This window comes from Mastomys coucha, unplaced genomic scaffold (assembly GCF_008632895.1).
Source record: "Mastomys coucha isolate ucsf_1 unplaced genomic scaffold, UCSF_Mcou_1 pScaffold20, whole genome shotgun sequence".
Taxonomy (NCBI): Eukaryota; Metazoa; Chordata; class Mammalia; order Rodentia; family Muridae; genus Mastomys; species Mastomys coucha.
Genome location: NW_022196903.1, coordinates 117,906,440 through 117,926,219, shown reverse-complemented (window position 1 = coordinate 117,926,219; position 19,780 = coordinate 117,906,440). Strand labels below are relative to the sequence as shown.

Here is a 19,780-nt window from a genome sequence, read left to right as displayed (position 1 = left end):
AGGGGGGGGGGAATGGGGTGGGGGTGGGGAAACAAACAGACATACTCTTCATTTCTTAAGAACTGGATTTTGCTCATAAAGCATTTCAGCGATCAACTCAATGGTTGCTCTATTCCACCCAGAAAGCTTAATGAGAAGCCACTTTTGAGACATAAATGACTAAAGGAATTAGGCCGAATATTTGCAGCTGTTCCAAATGGCAGTGAGTAAATAACGACAGGGCACAACTTGGGGGAAAAAAATCTACCCTCAAGAACGGAGTCAGCAAATACTTTTCCTGCTACCCGTCACCCTTTAAAACCCAGCCCTGATCCCACGGGCAGCTCTTCCCTCGTCCCCCTTGAGCGAGGCCTCTAGTCCCACTGCCCCGCCCCCTCCCTCTTCCCTCTCTCGAATAAATCCTCCCACGGAACCCTTTCCCAACTGTGATCTTCAGGCTACCAGAACATCGAGGCCATATAGTCTGTCAACCTGGACCCTCAACACTACTCTATGACCCATGACCCCCTTCTCCAGTCGGCTCTTACTGTCCAGATAATGTTCCAAATACATCCCAGCAGCCATCTTGAAGCAAAACAAAGCAACTTCCGATCCTCCCCGGAAGTGACTGAAACACGACAGGCGCTGGAACCATTCTTGGATTACACCCTTTCCGTATCTGAACTTCCGCCCTTACTAAACTATCGCCCCCGGATACTTCCGCCAGACATTGGACGTTTTTGCGCGCCTAGTCACGGTCGCCCGCAGCGAAGCTGCTTTAGCCTGGCTTCCGCCCTTAAGAAGGCGCCAGTACGTTTCCGCGACAAGTATGACGTCACGCGAAGTCGCCATTTTGCATTCTCTAGCAAACTTTTTTTCCCTCCAAAACCAGAAATGTTTGGTAAATGGGGGAATCTATTCTGTCTAGTTATATTCTGTAAATAATCGCTTCCAATAAATAGGGAGTCGAGCTGTTTTGCTTTACTTATTATGAATTTGGTCATCAAAGTCCCAGCTGAAGCAGTCTGGGGGAAGAAGCTTTCTTCACAAGTTGCCAGGCTTTGCAAATTTAACCCTTTGTATCTCTCACCACTCACTTTTTTACAAGTTTCTTTGTGTAGCCCTCGCTGTCCTCAGACTCAGAAACCTACCTGCCTCTGCCTCACAACTACTGGGATTAAAGGCTTGCACTATGGAGATCCATGTTTATGTTCTGTATTGAACTTATGTATGGTCTTAACATGATGTGAAAAGACTGGGTCATCGAGGTTTATGATAAAGATCAGCCTTCACCCTCATCAAGTATCACCCCTTGTACAAAAGCGGGAGCCTGTCAGGGTGCTGCTATCTTATGGAAACAGAACTCAAACCTCTTAGTGGTGGTGGTACATTCTTGCAAATAGGTGTCACCTCAAGTTTATAGACCTTTCACAGTACTTACAGCACATACTTTTAACATAAAAACTTAAGCTCCTTTAGCCCAAATATGTAAAGAAGGGCACGATAAAGGCCCAAGTCTACTACTGAGCAGATGCTAAAGCAAGGCAGCAGGACATGGACTCCATTCTTATCTAAGAGCATGCTGTTGGACAATTGACTCTGCCTCCTTTTTTTTTTTTATTTTCGAGACAGGGTTTCTCTGTATAGCCCTGGCTGTCCTGGAACTCACTCTGTAGACCAGGCTGGCCTCGAACTCAGAAATCCACCTGTCTCTGCCTCCCAAGTGCTTTTTTCTATACAATGAGAATAACAGACGTAATCATTGAGCAAAAGGGGAAATGGATATTCACCCATAAAGAGGTGCTGATTCCAATCCTTGTGATGAGAACAGGGTTGTCAATCTCCGTAGTCGGTGAATGAAAAATGCACCACCAGGCAGCTAACCAACAATGGGGTATACTGTGGTACTGTCCTGGATGCCTAGTCCCAAATTAAATGAGACTCATTTATCCACATCACTACGTAACGACAGTTGGTCAGTTCTCAGATATGAGAACATTTGCCAGTTTTTTTTTTTTTTTTTTTAGTACTTTATGAAGGATTTAATCTTCATGAAGCAGTCTTGAGAAATTAGCCAAATCCTTTCATGGTAGACTGTGAGAAGTCTTAGGTTTCTTGTTATACTCTGTCCAGTACAAAGGTCTTCCATTTTAGGTGAACATAACCATTATCATGGGAAGCTCACACTGCATTTGGCGTTTTCTTCCATCTTAAACCCAGTAGCTGGTTATGGTTTCCATCACTGGAAACCTCTGATCTTAGGCACTGCAGTCTAATAAGATGCTATGTATACGTTCACAATGCCTAGTAGAATTTGGATAAAATAGGGTGGCAACAGGTAGTGCAGGTCCTTTCAAGAGGCCATACATGACTGTGCCCCTACCCCACCTGCAAGAGACAAAAGATCTTTATGTACTTCTGGCTGTTTTAGAATTCTCTATGGCTGAGCAGTGGTGGGGCACACCTTTAATCCCAGCACTTGGGAGGAAGAGGCAGGGGGATTTCTGAGTTTGAGGCCAGCCTGGTCTATAGAGTGAGTTCCAGGATAGCCAGGGATACACAGAGAAACCCTGTCTCAAAAAAAAAAAAAAAAAAAAAAAAAAAAAAAAAAGACCTCAATACATAGACCAAGCTGCAACCACTTGCCTCCTGAGTAGAGTCCTGCACCACAATGCCCTGGCTTTTTTTTTTTTTTTTTTTTAGGGCAAGTGATAAGGAATATAGCCATTTTGTTAAACTGTTTCTCACATATGTAGGCAGTAACCTCCGTGATAGGATTTGTACACAATTGTTCCTAAACTGGAAATGGCTTTGGAGTAACACATACAATGGCTTATCCCCCAAGCATCCATTCTTCACCCTCTCCAGTTTAAATCCTGTCCTGGAATAGCTCCCCAGATAGCCTTTTCCCATGCTAGCTTACATAGTAGCTCACTGCCTCTCATCCTTAAACATGAATTTATTTCTATACAATGTTCTAAAAACACCCCTTAGTTTGTACATAAGTTTTTCATTTTTAAATTGCTTTATAACAACTGTATAATTCCTGATTATTTTAATTTTATCTGAAATCTCCCATGATTAAAAAAATTAAAAGGCAAAAGAAAATTAAAATGCCATGGCCAGAGGACAAAGTGGAGAAAAAAAAAAGACAAAAATAAAACATCAATATGAAAATTCTCAGAGATAATGCATTTATAAACACAGAAATGGTTACAACAAAGATGGCCGTGATGAGCAGGTATATATATATATATTTATATATATATATATTTATATATAAATCCATGTCCGGCATCTGACTGTGGCACCTAGGGAGGCTAAGTCCAGTCCTGTGTGTGCCCTGAATTCTCCCTTCTCTGCAAAAGCCCAGATGGTATTGCAGAGAACACAGCTAACACAGCTCCCAGAGCTCCTTGGACTGGGACAGTGAGACTGAGTATATATATAGGCCCTTGGTTGGCAGAGAAGGAAGGAGGCTGTAAGGAAAAATCCTAAGTCACACTTTTAAGCCACCCTTGGTCACCTGGGGAATCTCTGGCACCTTGGTGGCCCCCTTACAAATAAAAAGATATAGCCACCACCCAGTATGAAGTGAGACCATGTAAGGGGAAGAAAATGGCTCCCAGGGGTCAGGCCACGTGCAAAATCTGTTCTTTTACAGGTAAGCATAGAATGGAAGGCTGGTGGCATTTAGAGCTTCCTTCTCTGGTATCTGGGAGGGCCAGCCACTAGTCTTCTATCAGCCCCAACTTTGAGGATGAAGAGAGAGAAAGGTAAGCGCCCCCACACAGGACAAGATGTGAGGTCACAGCGGCTCCTTCTCTCAAGCACCAAGCCCCAGTTCTAAAAGCTCTGCCTGGACGGGGTCTGCTGGATAACACTATCAGCTCAGGATTCCTTGGCCAGTCAGGAGCAGCTGAGGGTGAGGATGGTTATCTTGCGTAGAAAAGCCATGCCTGAGACCCAAGGAGCTGGAGACAGGACTTGTCAAGGAAGAAGAGAACTTTCCCACAAAGGAGAGTTGACAAAGGAGGGACCAGGACTTCTCCCCTTTCCGACGATGGCAGTACGGATCTCTAAGAGCTGGCCAGGTGCTCCACCTGGATGGTGCTGGTGGTGACAGTGAGGCAGATGTCTTTATGATGCTCTGCCGGCTTATAGGGGGTCAGGTCAAAGGAACACTGGGGCGGAGGGTTCGGGTTGCTGTCCCCACCACCCCCTCCCTGGGGAGCTCCCCCAGGGGACTGGAAGTGTGGTGGTTGTGGAGGTGGCTGCTGCTGCTGCTGTTGCTGTGATGCCTGTGAAGCCTGGGCCTGGGCCTGAGCCTGAGCCTGAGCCTGAGCCTGAGCCTGAGCCTGGGCCTGGGCCTGGGCCTGGGCCTGGGCCACTGCTGCTGCCGCCGCTGCCGCTTGCACTTGTTGTTGAAGATCAGGAGGGTTGTGTTTGCGCATATGTTTCATAAGGTATGTTTCCTGAGGGAGATGGGTATGAAAAGAAGTTAAAAGAACAGGAAAAAGACAAACTGCAACTCTTAACCTGGTCCTTACACAGTAGTGTCTGTTTATGAAGGGATCTTCTGGAGCTGGGCAAAAGAACAGAACCTTTCTGTGGACACTGAGCTGGCAGACGGAAACCTGTTTCTCTCAAAGACCTTGGAGTGAAGCCACTATAACCTTGTTCTAGAATCTCATAGAAAATACCTGAAATCTAGAATGAAGAGTCATTGCTTACGGTGCTAATTATCTCTGAATACTGACTCTAATAAGTGAGAGCAGGGGAAAGCAGACTCCATCAAGAAAGGCCACAGTGGAGCCGGTGAGATGGCTCAGCAGGTAAGAGCACTGACTGCTCTTCCTAAGGTCGTGAGTTCAAATCCCAGCAACCACATGGTGGCTCACAACCACCCGTAATGAGATCTGATGCCCTCTTCTGGTGCGTCTGAAGACAGAGTGTATTCATTTATAATAATAAATAAATCTTTGGGCTGGAGCAAGCAGGGACTGAGAGCGATCAGAGGTCCTAAACAACCAGATGTTGGTTAATTCCCAACAACCAGATGAAGGCTCACAACTATTTGTAGAGCTACAGTGTATAATCATATACATAAAATAAATCTTTAAAAAAAAGACACAGTGGACTGCTGTCTTAGGGATATGGGGGGGGAGGGGAGATGGGGCAATGATGACACAAAGTACTTACTGATGTATATGCCCGACTACAGATTGTGCAGGTATAAACCTTGGCGTGTTTCACTGTGTGTGTAGATAAGTGAGCCTCTAGAGAAGCTGCGTCTGTATATGCTCGGTGACAGTTGTGGCACTTGAAGGGTTTATCTTTGTTGTGCTGCCGTCTGTGAGACTGCAAACCAATGAGAGAAACCAAAGTAAATTCTTTCTTAGCCTCAAGGTGAGCGCAGGCCATCCTAGCCTCCCTTTCTACAGGAAGGCGGTAGCCTAGAGAGAGGCTCAAGAATCAACTCTTCCAAAGAATGCGCTAAGGGCTGAGGAGATGACTGAGTGGGCAGAGTGCTCGCTGTGCATTAAGAATTGTGTTCACCAATGGCAGCCTACATACCCAGCTTACTCTTGGGCCCACTTGGACGCGCTGGCAGGAGGCCCGGGTCTCACCAGCAGGAGTGCGTGCAAAGTGGGAGGGTCGGTCCACTACAGACCCATGTCCTGGAGCACCCCCATCTCCATGTGTGAAGTAGCTTCCTCCCTCAGCCTGCAAGGGTCCGATTTGCCATCGAAAGACGACCTCTACTTTTTTCTTTTGTATTTTGATAAACACTGAAGAAGCTGGAGCTGTTAAATTTATCTTGGGGAAATCTCAGAACTGGTTTATTTGGTGTCGTGGAACCTCTTACTGCTTTCAATACACAATTAGTAATCAAAAAAAAAAGAAAGAAAGAAAGAAAAAAAGAATTGTGTTCAGCCCGGTGGTGGTGGCGCACGCCTTTAACCCCAGCACTTGGGAGGCAGAGGCAGGCAGATTTCTGAGTTCAAGGCCAGCCTGATCTACAGAGTGAATTCCAGGACAGCCAGGGATACACAGAGAAACCCTGACTCGAAAAACCAAAACCAAAACCAAAAAAAAAAAAAAAAAAAAAAAAAAAACTGCCTCACAAATAAGGTGGAAAGCTACAGAAGCAGACATCCAACTGTGCCTGTCCTCAAGCACAAACAGTCACAACACGTCTACACAAACACAACGACCAGGTGTGTGGCTCTGTACTCTTGCTCTCTGACATTATAGATGGACTATATCAGATGAGAGGGGTATGTTCACATTCACCTAAGCCATAGACCTTGCAAAAGTCCTGGGCATAGTAACACATGCTGGGTTGTTTTTTTTTTTTTTTTGACAAGGGTTTCTCTGTGTAGCCCTGGCTGTCCTGGAACTCACTCTGTAGACCAGACTGGCTTCGGACTCAGAAATCCGCTTGCCTCTGCCTCCCAAGGGCTGGGATTACAGGCATGTGCCACCACTGCCTGGCCTGTAGCACATGCCTGTAATCCCAGCCCTTAGAAGGCTGAGGAGTTAGGATGCCAGGTTCAAGGCCAGCCTGAATTACAGGGCATACCATTTTAAGAATAAAAATCACAAGGGCTGGGTGTGTAACTTAGTGGTAGAGTACTTGCATACAGTTGGCTATGAAAAACAAAACCTAGCAAAATATGAAATATTCTCCCATTAAGTTCCTTTAAGTGAGGTTTGGGAATACTAATGTTCTATTAATGCTAACACGGGATTGGTTTATATATTATAATTATTTTTTGTTTTTTTATTTTTTGAGATGGGGTTTCATGTAGCCTGGTTGTGGGGTTTGTTTGTTTTTAAAAATATTTGTGCAGACAGATTGCTGAGTTTGAGGCCAGCCTAGTCTACAGAGCAGGTTGCAAGAAAGCCAGGGCTACCTACCTTAAAAGACAAAACAAAAAAAATCCCAAACTGAAAAACAAAAACAAAAACTTGTATTTGTGCAGATGCTTGGGGCCAGAGTGACACTTCATTCCCTGAAGTAGAATTGGAAGTGGATAACTATAAACCAGCTGGATGGAGCCGGGGACAGGAAGCCAGCACCTCTGCAAAACACGGCAACCACCGCGCCGAATCTCGAGATGCTATTTTCTTGTTTCTTCTGCCTTACTAAGGAGTGCAGGGCAGGCTGGCTCCAGGCACACATCGCCTGAGGATTTTGGCCCTTTGGTTTGTTTTTTCTTTTTTAAATTTCGTACATACCAGGGACTGAATCTATGGCCTGGTGGTACATGCTACACAAGTACTATCAGTGAGCTACAGAACCAGTCTTTTTTCCCTTTTATTAGTATTGTGTATATGTGTGTGCTCCAGACTGTGCATACATGCATAAATGCATTATGTGTGGGTGTGTGTACCTGCCACGGTACATGGATAAAAGATAATGGACAACTTTTCAGAGTGGGTTGTCTCCTTCCAGTCAGTGTTGGCTGCAGCGGTCGAATCCAGCCAGGCTTGTATGGCAAGTATGTTTCAGCATTGAGCCATATTATTAACCTCCAGTCCTCAAAAAAAAAACCTTTTTGAGTGTATGTTCAGATGCACATGCATTCAGAGGCCAGGGACAACTTTGATGTCATTTCTCAGGAACCACCCACCTGTTTTCTCAGATAAGGTCTCTCAGTGGCCTAGGGCTAGCCAATTTGTTTAGGCTGGCTAGCCAGTGAGCTCCAGGGATGCCTGTGTCCACTTTCCTAGCACTGCAACCATAAGTACATACCAAGACTACTAATTTTATTTTAAAAAGAAGATCCTAGGGATCAATTTCTCTCTTTCCTTCTTTCTTTCTTTTTTGGTTTTTCTGAGACAGGGTTTCTCTGTATAGCCCTGGCTATCCTTGAACTCACTCTGTAGACCAGGCTGGCCTTGAACTCAGAAATCCACCTGCCTCTGCCTCCCAAGTGCTGGGGTTAAAGGCGTGCGCCACCACCGCCCGGCTCTAGGGATCAATTTCAAGCCTTCATGTTAGTAGTGAGCACTTTACTGTCTGAGCTAACTCTACAACAATTTAATTTTTAAATTTTGAGACACTGTAGCCGGGCGGTGGTGGCGCACGCATTTAATCCCAGCACTTGGGAGGCAGAGGCGGGTAGATTTCTGAGTCCGAGGTCAGCCTGGTCTACAGAGTGAGTTCCAGGACAGCCAGGGCTATCCAGACAAACCCTGTCTCGGGGGAAAAAAAAAAAAACTTTTGAGACACTTTTATCATTTATGTTGCCGAGGCTGATATGAACTCATTTTGTAGCACAGGCAGACTTTAAACTTCGAATCCTTTGCCTCAGCCTTCCAAGCAGCTGGGACTGAAGCCTAGCAGGCCCAGCTTCACCTTCGTAATTTTTAAGAGGATTTTTTTTCTCTTGAAAAACTCTGAGAATTCCAGTAACAGCTAACTGGCACTCAAGTCTCAGACTCAAGGTTTCATGTGGAACCCAGACACTTACCTGCAGATTGGAGAGTTGTGTGAAAGCCTTCTCACAGCCTGGGTGTGCACATTTGTATGGTCTATCACCGGTGTGGATTCTATAGAGGACGAGAAGAGACAGAGTACAGACATGAGCAAGGTCACGTAGAGACTAGCTCCATATAAGATCTCAGGCTCTTCAGGCTGCCTTCCAGGAAAGCTGCGCAGATGCACGTGCACGAGGTGCTAGTTCTAGCCAGCTCCTCTTTGCCCTGGAATGGTTTGTATGCCTGATCTCTGCTCACTGCCTACAGAACTCAAATCAAAGAGAGCCTCATTCTGCTGGGAGAAGAAGGACCAAGAGCTCAGCATCCAGGTCACAGGCAGGGCATAATCTGACATACAAACATGCTCCTATAGCAACCATCCAAGTGAACATTCAGAAACAAAAGGAAAACACAATTATAAGGACAAAGAAAAATAAGCACGTCCTCCTTGGTCCCTACCCTATAGGCAGAGACTGTCCCCTCAACCTTGTGCATCATATCCAGAGAGAGTTCTATGATCAAAGAACACAATACAATGATTGTTGAAAGAAGCAGCGACTTTAGTGGAAACTCCTGGAAATTCCTAGGGATATTCCCAGTCTAAGCCCTTAATGACAGGCAATCCTGAGGTTGGAACCAATTTAACCTCTTTCCCCCAACACCACAGGGCACTCTGTCTACTAAGATGAGCCCAAGACATGAGGCTGCACCAACACCTGCTCCTTTTCAGGGTCTTCAGACCCTGTGATCTGTGCCTTCAGATTCTGTGATCAATGCCTCAAATACATGAAGGCAGCTCACTCCAAGCCTGACCACTTCAGGTGAGACTGTCACATCCACAAGAAGCAGGGTGAGACTGCCAATTGCTAGGAGTCTGGACTTTATCTTGAGAATCACCAAAGGAAACCATCAGCTCTTCACGTTGTCAGCCCCTTCTCCCTAGTAACTCCACATGACAGATTAAATGCAAGTGTCCTACTCAGGAAGTAGGAGCTTTTCCATTTGTTCCCAGTTCTCTGTGAATGTTCAGTTCATGTTTCCTTTTTGTGCTCTTCTCTTGGCATTCCTTGGCATCTTGCTTGTTGTAGTTGAGTGCATCCAGGCTGGTGCCAACTGACATCTGATTATATCTCCCATTTACAACTGGTGTCCTGAGGCACCAGAGAAGAAATCTGGTAAGAAGTGTGCTTGTATTTTCAGGGAGGAAAATGAAGGAAAGAGCCATCTTTGTTCCAAGTTTGTCAGGAAAGTATCATAAAATCACTGTGTCTTTTCAATACAGTTTGTGCTCCAGAAAGACTCTCTTGGCATCCACTCTTTTTCTCTCTGTTGCCAGTCATATTCTCCTCCAGCCAGGTCTCACCTCCAGCCAGGTCTCTCCCCCGCCCCCCCGCATGCGGGTGGTTGTGTGTCTCCGGGGCGGGGGTGGGGAGGGCATGCCAGCGGGGCGGGATCAATAGCCCGCCCCTCTCCCTTACCGTGTGTGCTGCTGGAGGTGGGAGAGCTGGCGGAAGGCCTTCTGGCAGTAGGAACAGTTGTAGGGCTTGGCCCCTGAGTGGATACGGAGGTGCTGAGCCAGGTAGGAGGTGTTGGCGAAGGTCTTGGAGCAGTGCGGGCACTTGTGGGGCTTGATGGTCTCCGTGTGCATCTTGGAGTGAATCCTGCCGGAGAGGAGAGGAGGGAAGGGGGGGAGGAGGAAGCAGTTCGACACCATGGGCTCAGCTCTCTGCTGGGTGAAATGATGTTGCTTGACGGATGAGAGCACCCCCTCCCTCCTCCCAATAAAGCTCCGGCTGCAGAGGCTAATGAAGAGGACACCCATGTCTAGGTTGCTGCTGACTGCAAGTCGGTGCTAGAATGGCAGTGAGATGATGAAGACTGCAACCCATGGCTCTTGGTAACCTTACAGCACTGTCTTGTCAACCCTCGGCCTTTTCCTAAGGTTACACACTCACCACAGTTACCCTGCTTCCAAATAGCAATTTGAACATAGGCCAATACCGCCTGTTCCCCATGGACCTGAAGTTGAATGCACACCATGGCTCTGAACTGAAGCATATAGTAAAAGCAGGGTCTGCTCTGTAGAAGATTTCCAAACAGACACAGAAAGAAACCACAAAAATCGTTCCAGAACTGGTGATTGGAAATCACAATTTTTCAAGGCCCCACCCCACACTGCTAGGATACAGTTTAATTTTCAGACAGTAACAAAAGTAAGATTTCAAAAGGCAAAGGAGAGAATGGTTGGCAGAGGCCACATGGCCTTGAGGTTCTGTACCTAGGTAGGGGTAAAAGCAGCCTTACCGGGTGTGCTGCTGCAGATGTGAGAGCTGGCGGAAGGATTTCTCACAAAAGTTACAACTATAGGGCTTGGCCCCTGAGTGGATACGGATGTGCTGGGCCAGGTAGGAGCTGTTGGCGAAGGTCTTGGAGCAGTGTGGGCACTTGTGGGGCTTGGTCTCGGTGTGTGACTTGGAGTGGATCTGCATCTCCGACTTTGAGTAGAAGGTCAGTGAGCACATCCGGCACCTAGCCAAGCAAGGGCAACATTAGAGCCTTCCCAGCAGGAGGCGCTGCTGAGCCTCACAACCCTGCCAAGAGAAGCTCACCTAGCTGATCCCATCTCCTGTTCCAACTATACACAGTGAGGCTTGTAGAAACTTTCTCTTTTCTATTTAAAGAAAGGGTCTCATGTAGCTCAAGCTGGCCTTGAACTCATGATACACTTGTTTCTTACCTCCCAAATGCTGGGATTATAATAGCTATGTGCCACCTAGCCCAGCCTCTTATTTCTCTTTATTGCCTAAGCTGAAACAGTGCCTAGGATTCAGAAATACCCAATAAATGCTTGGTAAATGACTAGATACCCTTAAGTATACAAAATTAAGCATTCAACTCCGGTAGGGCAGAAAACTATTATGAGCTGAGTGAATACAGATCAGAGGTTCTCAACCTTTCTAATGCTGTGACACTTTAATACACTCTCTCATGTTGTGGTGACCCCCAACCACAAAATTATTTCATTGCTACTTCATAACTGTAACTTTGCTACTGTAAAGTTACTGTAAAGTTACATCCTAATGTAACTCTGTGCTTTCCGATGGTCTCAGGTGACTCCTGACCTCCGAAGGGGATGTGACTCACAGGTTGAGAACCTCTAAAAGATTTTATTAGGCCAGTTACGTTTTCAAACTCTTAAAATTAATTCCTATTCCTAGCTTCTCCATGTCTATTTTTCCCTTAGTATTCAAGTCTCCCATGCAATAATGAAGGAAAGCTGACTAGATGAGAGCTTCCATCTCCAGAGATTTGTTTTCAGTGATTTCCCCTTTTCATAGCGACTGCTAAAGACATGGAGGCAGAAAGTACCAGAAGTACTTGGAGGGGCTTTCCCAGCCCTTCTGAGTCTCTATGTAGCTCATGTTCCATTAATCGTTTACCTTTGCCTCTAACCTCAAGCCAATCAAATGACAACCACTTTTGAAACAGGCCAAGGTAACTGTTAGGAGTGGATTGATTATAATCCTTAAGTCTTAACAAGAAAAAGGGATTAAAAAGCAATGTTGTGCTATGATAAACCTTTCCTTTTGTTAACACACGAAGCCAATACTGGACCTCCTAGATGACATCCACAGCACCTGAATACACTTTTCCTGGTCACTTGAACCAGTGGATCCTTCCTGCTTTGACACTATCCAACAATATCAAATAAAGAGGTCTCTCTCCAAATTAAGCCATCTTTGTAAATTGGGCACCAAAAGGTATGGGATAATTCCTATGTTTTTTCATTTCAGAATTTTTGATCAAGACTAGAAAGAACAAGTTCCCTCTGAGAAAATAGTATAATTTGCTATGGCCTCTACATTAATGTGTTCACTAAAATCCTAGTAACTTGATAACAAGTCTTCATTCTCTACTCACTTTGTAACTGAAGCAAACTCTTGACTACTAGTTAGTTTATCAGTGACTGAGACATCCAAACACCGCAGGAGAGATCAGCATGGTAAACAGTCACTGAGAGTCTAGATACCTGAGCTCTAGTCCAACAGAACTCAGTTATAGGTTGCACACTAGCCTAGACCTCAATCTTCTCATCTTTAAAATGACATTAATTTTTGCCTCTAGAAGGGCCAGCAAGGACCTGTGACCATCAAAGGTAAGCTAAATGTTTTTTATTAGGAAAACAGCATTATTGCTAGGACCCTCAGTCTCCATGGTGAGCCAATGATGATACAAATATTTTACAAAGACTGAGGTCAGAAGCTGGACATAATGCTACTTGTATGATACAACTTCACAACTAATGTTGTGAAGTTCCTTTGATAACTAAAATTTCTCAGTCCAGGTAGAACATGTTCATTGTTTAAAAAGAAATGTTTTTACAGTGCTGGGACCAAACCTAGGCCTTGCTACATACCAGGAAAGTACTATACTACTGAATTGTAACCTCAGCTCCAACATACATTTTAATTTAAATCCTATCACCCTTAGAATGAAAGGTAATTATAAAAAGAAAATAATCCTAGCACTTGGAAGACTGAGGCCTATGATGGGCTTGTATTCCAACTTGTACTAGCTACAGTGAGAGACCTTGTGTTAAGAAACCAGAAATCTTCAACAAAGCTTTAATTAGAGAAGAATCTGAAAAACTTAACTGAAAACAGACTGGCAAGCTAGGTACAGTGACACATGCCTATAGTCCCAATACTCAAGAAGTGGGAGACAGGACAATCAGGAGTTCAAGCCAGCCTGGGCTGCCTGAGAGCCTGTCTCAAAAGAGAAAACAAAAGTCTGGCAACAGTCTCAAAAGATCCTAGGGTACAGTGACATGACGATGGTCAGATGGTTGTCATGACGACCACAACTGCTAATGCTATTGCCAGGGACAGGGCAGGTGGGTGCTTTTAATTAAGCACCTTTTATTTCTACTCAAAAGAGGCTCATAGTTATTCCAATTCTATAAAAAGGAGCCCAAAAGCTCCAAAAATAATCAACTTGTCAGCTGTTTGCTATAATGCTGCCACAATGTTAAGCTAGCACCATAGTCTTGGCACTAAAGTATCCAAGCAGAGGCTGACGCCCATCTGCCAGGTAAAGGACTTTTGACCATCAGAGCACAGGCTGTGCGCCTCCTTAATCCAAAAGTCTAAAACGTGAAATGCTCCAATAACCAAAACTAGGCACTGACATCCCCTCCTAAGTGAAAAATTCTACATGTTACCTACGGGACAGACAGAAATCAAAACACAGGTTCACAAAAAATACTATGTAGAAGTACCTTTAGGCTATTTAAATAAGGTATATTTGAAACAAACGAATTCCCTTCTCTTACTTAAAGCCTGAACACAATTTTACTAACGGCTAAAAGAAAAACCACAGGAAAGGCAGGCTGTAAATCTTGGCAGATGGAAAAGAAGAAAGTCATGCCTTTTTGAGTTAGGCATGAAGGTTCAGCAGGCAGGCAGCCCCAGGACATCCCAGCAGTTACATGGGTTGGAGAAACTTCACAGAAAGAGTGAGGAAACCCAAAGTGTTAGGCAGAAGGCTCCTAGGCTTGTGCCACTCCTCGGAGAGGGGAGAAGGGGACCGGTGGCTGGGGAGGAGGAGCGGGACTACATAGACCTCTCTGGGCCAGGACTAAGACAGACTGGCAAACCCAGCAGTCTCACAGAAGCTCCATAGCAGCCGACTCCATTTTGGCTTTGAGAAGCTATAGAGACCAGGCTGGCACTAAGCTCCTGATCCTCCTTTGTCAGCTTCCTGAGACTGCTAGTGTGTGCGAGATACCACATCCAGCTTACCAAATAAACTTCATGTTCAGACTCGGGCCCCATACCCACAGGATCTCATTGTACATGTACAAATATTCCAAAATTTGAAAATAGCCACTCTTAAAAAAAGAAAGAAAGAAAGAAAAGAAAAGAGCCAGTCTTACCCACTTTTGAACAGGGAATATTCAACCTGTATTTTAAAACTCTGGAGGTCCTAGGAAGTCAAATGAGTCCTTCACTGTAAGGTACTGGCTATTAAGAGTCTGATTCAGGACAACTCTGGCAGTGTGGAGGGAAAGCAAGCACCCCGCACCACTCAGTCCACTACTTCACTGGACAGCACGTGTATCAGACACATTAGGAATGGTACGCAATTGAGTGGCTTTGGATTCAATGATCACTCTGAATTATTATCCCAGTTTGTCTAAGATGCTGAAAACAATTTCAAATGCTCTGATTTCCCCTCTAATACCGTCACACAGATAGTCTGACTGACCTTCCCATTTACTTCACAGATGGGAACAAAGACTTGGAGTCAAGTTGACTTGTCCACAGTAGCAGTACCTGACTCTATTACCTAGCCATGCTACTGACAACTGCGATGGGCGGAGTTGACGTACACATGCACCAAAACCAGGATTCTTTCTTTTTGAGTTCAAATGCAAGATAAAACAGGCGGCCAGGATTCTTTGTGATTTAGAAGATCCCTTTGGACTTTAGAATTTTAAATTTCTGAAGTAATTTTTTTTCAACTAGGATATAGTCATTTCAGTTCCAGGGTTCCTTCCCTTTCATCATCCAAGTATGGGGGCTTTTAAGAATTCCAAAACACTCAGAGTAGAAGGTCCCGGAAGGCTTCCTGCCAACTGTGTACTCAAAATTCTCTATATACATATCCATGTATATATTTATACACAGCTAGGAAATCCACAACAATTTTAGTATGGAGAAAAAAAATCAACTTGGCAGAATTGAAGACCCTGGTCAACCGGAAGGGCTGCCTCCACCTTCAACACGTTATCAAATGCATCTCATGTCACATGACCTCACTTTAAGCAAATACATAAAAAAATCCAGGTATCTACACAACCAAGTTTAAAGGGATTTTCATTTACTGATATAATAAAAGAATGCCTTTAAATGAATCAAACTTGTCAGGTACCTTTATAATATGGTATGATGTAAACATTTTCCAGGAACACTTATTGTATAAAGTGGGGTACACCTGTAATAATAAAGCTACAATGAACTTCTGGATTACAGCTGGAATTCTGCAGTGCTCAATATATTCTGCATAGCAACACCGCCCTCTTTTTCATGTATAAAGAGGTATTTAAACAGTGTACTTGTGGACAGTCTCCATAGGAAAACTATACAATTCAATTAAATAGTGCTAAATAATGATTAGCTCTCATCTTTCTGAACTTCCCAACATTTTAAAGATTATCTCATCTATACTCCCAACAAAGGGAGGCACACAAAGAATTCTCCCCATTTTACAGATGAGGAAACTGAGGCGCAGAGAGGGGAAAAAGGACTTGCCCAGGGTCACACAGCAAGTTCGTGGTGGAGCCGGGAACTGAATCCATGAGCCCAAGGCTCTGTCCATTTCCTGTGCCGCAGTTCCCTTCGCTCCTAAAATGGGAACAACATTGCCCATCTCGGTACACTAAGGACAGAACCAGTCTCCCAGCCATGCAAATCTGCCCCTGTCTATATTAAAGCTGTGTAAAAGTTAACCCATTTCACACTTTGGGACCAGGTGACCAGAACCCACTAGGGACCCTGATAGCTCTCAAGGAGGTTAAAGTTATTTCAACTTTCAAAAGGTAAGGGGTTTCTTTGTACACAGTACCACATGCAGTTATGCATGTGCTTTTTTTGGAATGGACAAGGCTAAGAGAAAAGTGGAGGATCAAAATGACTTCCATGAATTAGAAAGTGACCAGTCATTTTATAGGTATACTATTCCTCCCATCCCAACCATGCAGGGGCTGATGGGCTCAGTGCTCACACAGCCCAAGAGCTGGTGGATGGCACACAGGTTAGGTAAGGTGCTTACCAGATGATCTCTTGGAAAATAATAAACGGAAAGTAAAAAAGCTGCAGACATTGTCTGGAACCAAGTCTGAAGCCTTACTACAAGAGAGACACTCTCTTGTCATTGAAAAATTAGTCATCAATTATGACAAACCTATATTTTAAAAAGGAGGAGTGGAGGAAACTACAGGTGCGAGTGGCTCCACGTTCCTATACAGGACGCCAGGACATGCAAATGGCTCTCAGGCAGACAGCTGCTTAGAGCACAGAACCTGACTTGGGGCAGGACCCAAAACAGACAGGGGGGACTTCAAATAGCAACCCTCAACCCATCCTGCCCTGGCTGGGATTCCTACCTGTAGGTCTTGCCATCTTTCTGATGGTCATCGTCATCCCCAGGGGCAAGCACGTAAGGATCATTCATCTCAGGAAGCCCCGATTCCAGCATCCGCTTCTTCTTGCGGCCCCGAGGAGGCTTAGGAGGAGCCACAGTGCCTCCACCACCACCTCCACCTCCTTCCTCAGTTAGGGTTGATGCTACCTTCTTGGAGAGGTCAGGGACCACCTGTAGGGCTTGTGAGCCAGGGGGAAGAGCTGAGACAATCATGGGAGCCGAAATAGGGAAAGTCTGAGCTGACGAGGCTGTGGTCACAAGAGAGCCTGATGGGGATGTGATTACCAAACCAGGACCTGGGGTTGGGAGAAAAAGGAGATGGGGTCACGCTGTTCACCTCTGACGCTCACCTATCTCATTTTCCCAGATAATTATCTAAGTAACCCCTCACCACCACCCTCCAGCCCAGTCTATAGGAAATCCCAACCCCTGTACAAAAATAATGGTTCCTAACCCTTGTCCCCATTCCCCCCAGTAACAGTGAGATTTACCCCTTGATTGACTCCCTTCTCTTCTCCACCTCTGAGAACAGGAGACTCCTTGATTCAGAGAAGGAAAGAATGTCACCTCCTCAAAGGCAGGGACCGCATCTTCTACTTCTTTGTATCCCCCACAATGCCTAGCACATTGCTAGGTACACAGTAGGCACTTAATAAAAATCTGATTGAAGGATTAAACACATACCCCACTCCCCATGTCCTCAGAGCCCTCCAGACTGGGGTACTGATCGTGGGAGATCAACACCTCAGATTGGAGAGGAGCAGGGGTGCTTACCCGCAGTCATGAGTCCTGTAGATGGTACAGGAACCACTGTGATATTCTGGGTAACAGATGCCTGACTGTGTGGGGTCAGCTGCTCTGACTTGGACTCTGTGTCCATGCTGATGCCAGAGGACAGGGACACTGAGGCAGGGACTGTTAGCAAAGTGGGATAGTGAGGTGGCGCCAGTCCACAGCCCTTCTCTGGCAACAGCTGATCCTTCATCTTGTTGATGAACATAGTGTTTTCAATCTAAAAGAAAAGGAAGAGGAGTACCCTCTTCAGAAAGAGCACCCTGATTCTGTCTGTTCCCTAAGGACTTGCCAAGATCAAGGAACAGGAGTTGATATCTGTGTTTCTGCACAGGAGCTAGACCCACACCATGCAACTCTCAGAATAACAGATTCAGTGAAATATGTTTTACTTTGCTTCAGCTCCTACACGGTTGAAACAACAGCATGAAGAACTTACTACTCAGAGCTGAAATAAATACTGGGGAGAAAAAAACCAAATATCACTTACCTGCCCTGAGACGGTGGGGATAGAAGGCCAGAAGTATGGGTTAGAATTGAAGTGAGACTCTTCCATTCTACCTGAGAAGAGACAGACCACACATCAACCTACGAATAACTGCTGAATATTAGCAATGGCGCAGAGTGATTGATGAAATTCTGATCTCTAGTACCTAACCACATAGTTGGGAATTAACAATCATGACCTCAATGTCTAGACAAGACAAAGTGACACAGTGCTATAATCTTAGCACTCAAGAAGCTGAGTCTGAGGCCAGCATAAACTACTTATTCAAAGTCTCTAAGATAATAGAATAAACAACCACTGAGCAGTATGGCTCACCCCAAAACACACTTTTAAATGTCTATGACAAAATTTATGTGCATCTTATTGAGTTACAGGATGTTTATCAAGTTTCAAAAAAGAATGGAATTATAGAAAGATGTATCCAAGGACACATAGCAAATCATTCACAGGCAGAGAAAACAGCCATGCTACCTTTCAGCATTTCCCCTTTCCCTTATTCCTCAAATCCATTTTCCTTGGGAAAAAAAATTTTTTTCCTAGATTTTCAATCAACACATCTATGAAACTGCAATTCTAAACCACTTCAAAAAGTTTTAGGCCAGGTTTTAAGCTGGCAGGAACCTGAGCAATCTGAACAGACCAAGCTGGCCTCGGGCAGTACTGCGCAACCCCTCCACCTTCCGTCTCTTTTCTACCTAGGATCACAGGGACACACTACCACACCCAGCCTCTAATCAACCTTTGAGTAGTAAGTGAGGCCTGGGACAATGCTACATAAATCTAAGACTGAAGAACATTCACGAGATCGCTCACCGAGCAATAAACATAATGCACTGGTCAGGAGAAACAAGAAATTACCAGTCTTTTTAAAAAAACTGTAAAGGATTTATGCGGGGAGGTGGGGAAGTGGATGTGTAGGTGCCCTTGGAGGCCAGAATAGAGGATCAAATCCCCTGGAACTGGAGTTATAGGTGGTTGTGAGCCACTCAATATTGTACTAGGAACTGAACTTGGAACACCTGGAAGAAAAGAAAGCACTTTTCAAACACAGATTACCAGTTTTTAAAAGGAGTTCTGGCCAGGTATGGTGGGGCACGCCTTTAACCCCAGCACTCGGGAGGCAGAGGCAGCCAGATCTCTCAGTTCAAGGTCAAGGCCAGTCTGGTCCACAGAGTGACTTCCAGAACACCCAGGGATACACAGAAACCCTGTATCAAAAAACTGACCAAAATAATAAACAAATAACAAACAAAAAGAAAAACAAAATAAAGAAAGAAAAAGGAAAGAAGAGAAAGAAAGAAAAGTGAAGAGGGCAGGGCAGATGGTTCAAGCAAGCATGAGAAGGAAAGTCTGTGCCTCTAAAAACCACATAAATTCCTGGGGGGGCGGGGGGGAGGGGCTCACCAGTAATCTTAACACGCATGCCCCGGAGTCAGGGACTGCCTGGGTAGTCTGTATGCATGCAGGCATGTAGTAAAAGGAGCTAGAGCAATGGTCAGTTGTCATGAGTGCCCCCTGCTCAATCGAGAGAACTGGAGTTTGGGTCCTAGCACCCACATCAGGAAGCTCACAAATGATTGTTAACTCCAGCTCCAAGAGATCCAATGCCACTTTCTTGCCTTGGTGGGCACCTGAACACACACAAAAAAATTTAAGTAGAAAAAGCAACCAAGGGCCAGGCGTGGTGGCACATGCCTTTAATCCCAGCACTCTGGAGGCAGAGGCAGGTACATCTTGGTGAGTTTGAGGCCAGCCTGGTCTACAGAGTGAGTTCCAGGACAGCCGGAGCTACAAAGAGAAAACCTG

General features: G+C 45.1%; 2 protein-coding genes across 17 annotated transcripts in view; both read right to left on the bottom strand.

Moving 5' to 3' along the window:
- The window catches only part of Ing4 (inhibitor of growth family member 4), an 8,647-nt gene extending 7,981 nt beyond the window's left edge, over positions 1–666 (bottom strand). For both annotated transcript variants that reach the window (XM_031383415.1, XM_031383416.1), the window contains exon 1: positions 528–666. In XM_031383415.1, coding sequence (XP_031239275.1) covers positions 528–564 — 37 coding nt within the window. In that variant the 5' untranslated portion in view covers positions 565–666. The remainder of the gene's footprint in view (positions 1–527) is intronic.
- A 2,486-nt stretch (positions 667–3,152) lies between these two features.
- The window catches only part of Znf384 (zinc finger protein 384), a 32,138-nt gene continuing 15,510 nt past the window's right edge, over positions 3,153–19,780 (bottom strand). For 5 of the 15 annotated variants that reach the window (XM_031383405.1, XM_031383402.1, XM_031383403.1 and 2 more), the window contains 10 exons: positions 17,957–18,027; positions 17,449–17,686; positions 17,166–17,213; positions 16,637–16,970; positions 15,783–15,875; positions 10,774–10,998; positions 9,948–10,130; positions 8,463–8,541; positions 5,182–5,340; positions 3,153–4,454 (listed from right to left, as the gene is read on the bottom strand). In XM_031383405.1, the coding sequence (XP_031239265.1) occupies positions 4,059–4,454; positions 5,182–5,340; positions 8,463–8,541; positions 9,948–10,130; positions 10,774–10,998; positions 15,783–15,875; positions 16,637–16,970; positions 17,166–17,213; positions 17,449–17,686; positions 17,957–18,022 (1,821 nt within the window). In that variant the 5' untranslated portion in view covers positions 18,023–18,027 and the 3' untranslated portion in view covers positions 3,153–4,058. The remainder of the gene's footprint in view (positions 4,455–5,181; positions 5,341–8,462; positions 8,542–9,947; positions 10,131–10,773; positions 10,999–15,782; positions 15,876–16,636; positions 16,971–17,165; positions 17,214–17,448; positions 17,687–17,956; positions 18,028–19,780) is intronic. The other 10 variants (XM_031383407.1, XM_031383408.1, XM_031383410.1 and 7 more) reach the window with 5 other exon arrangements.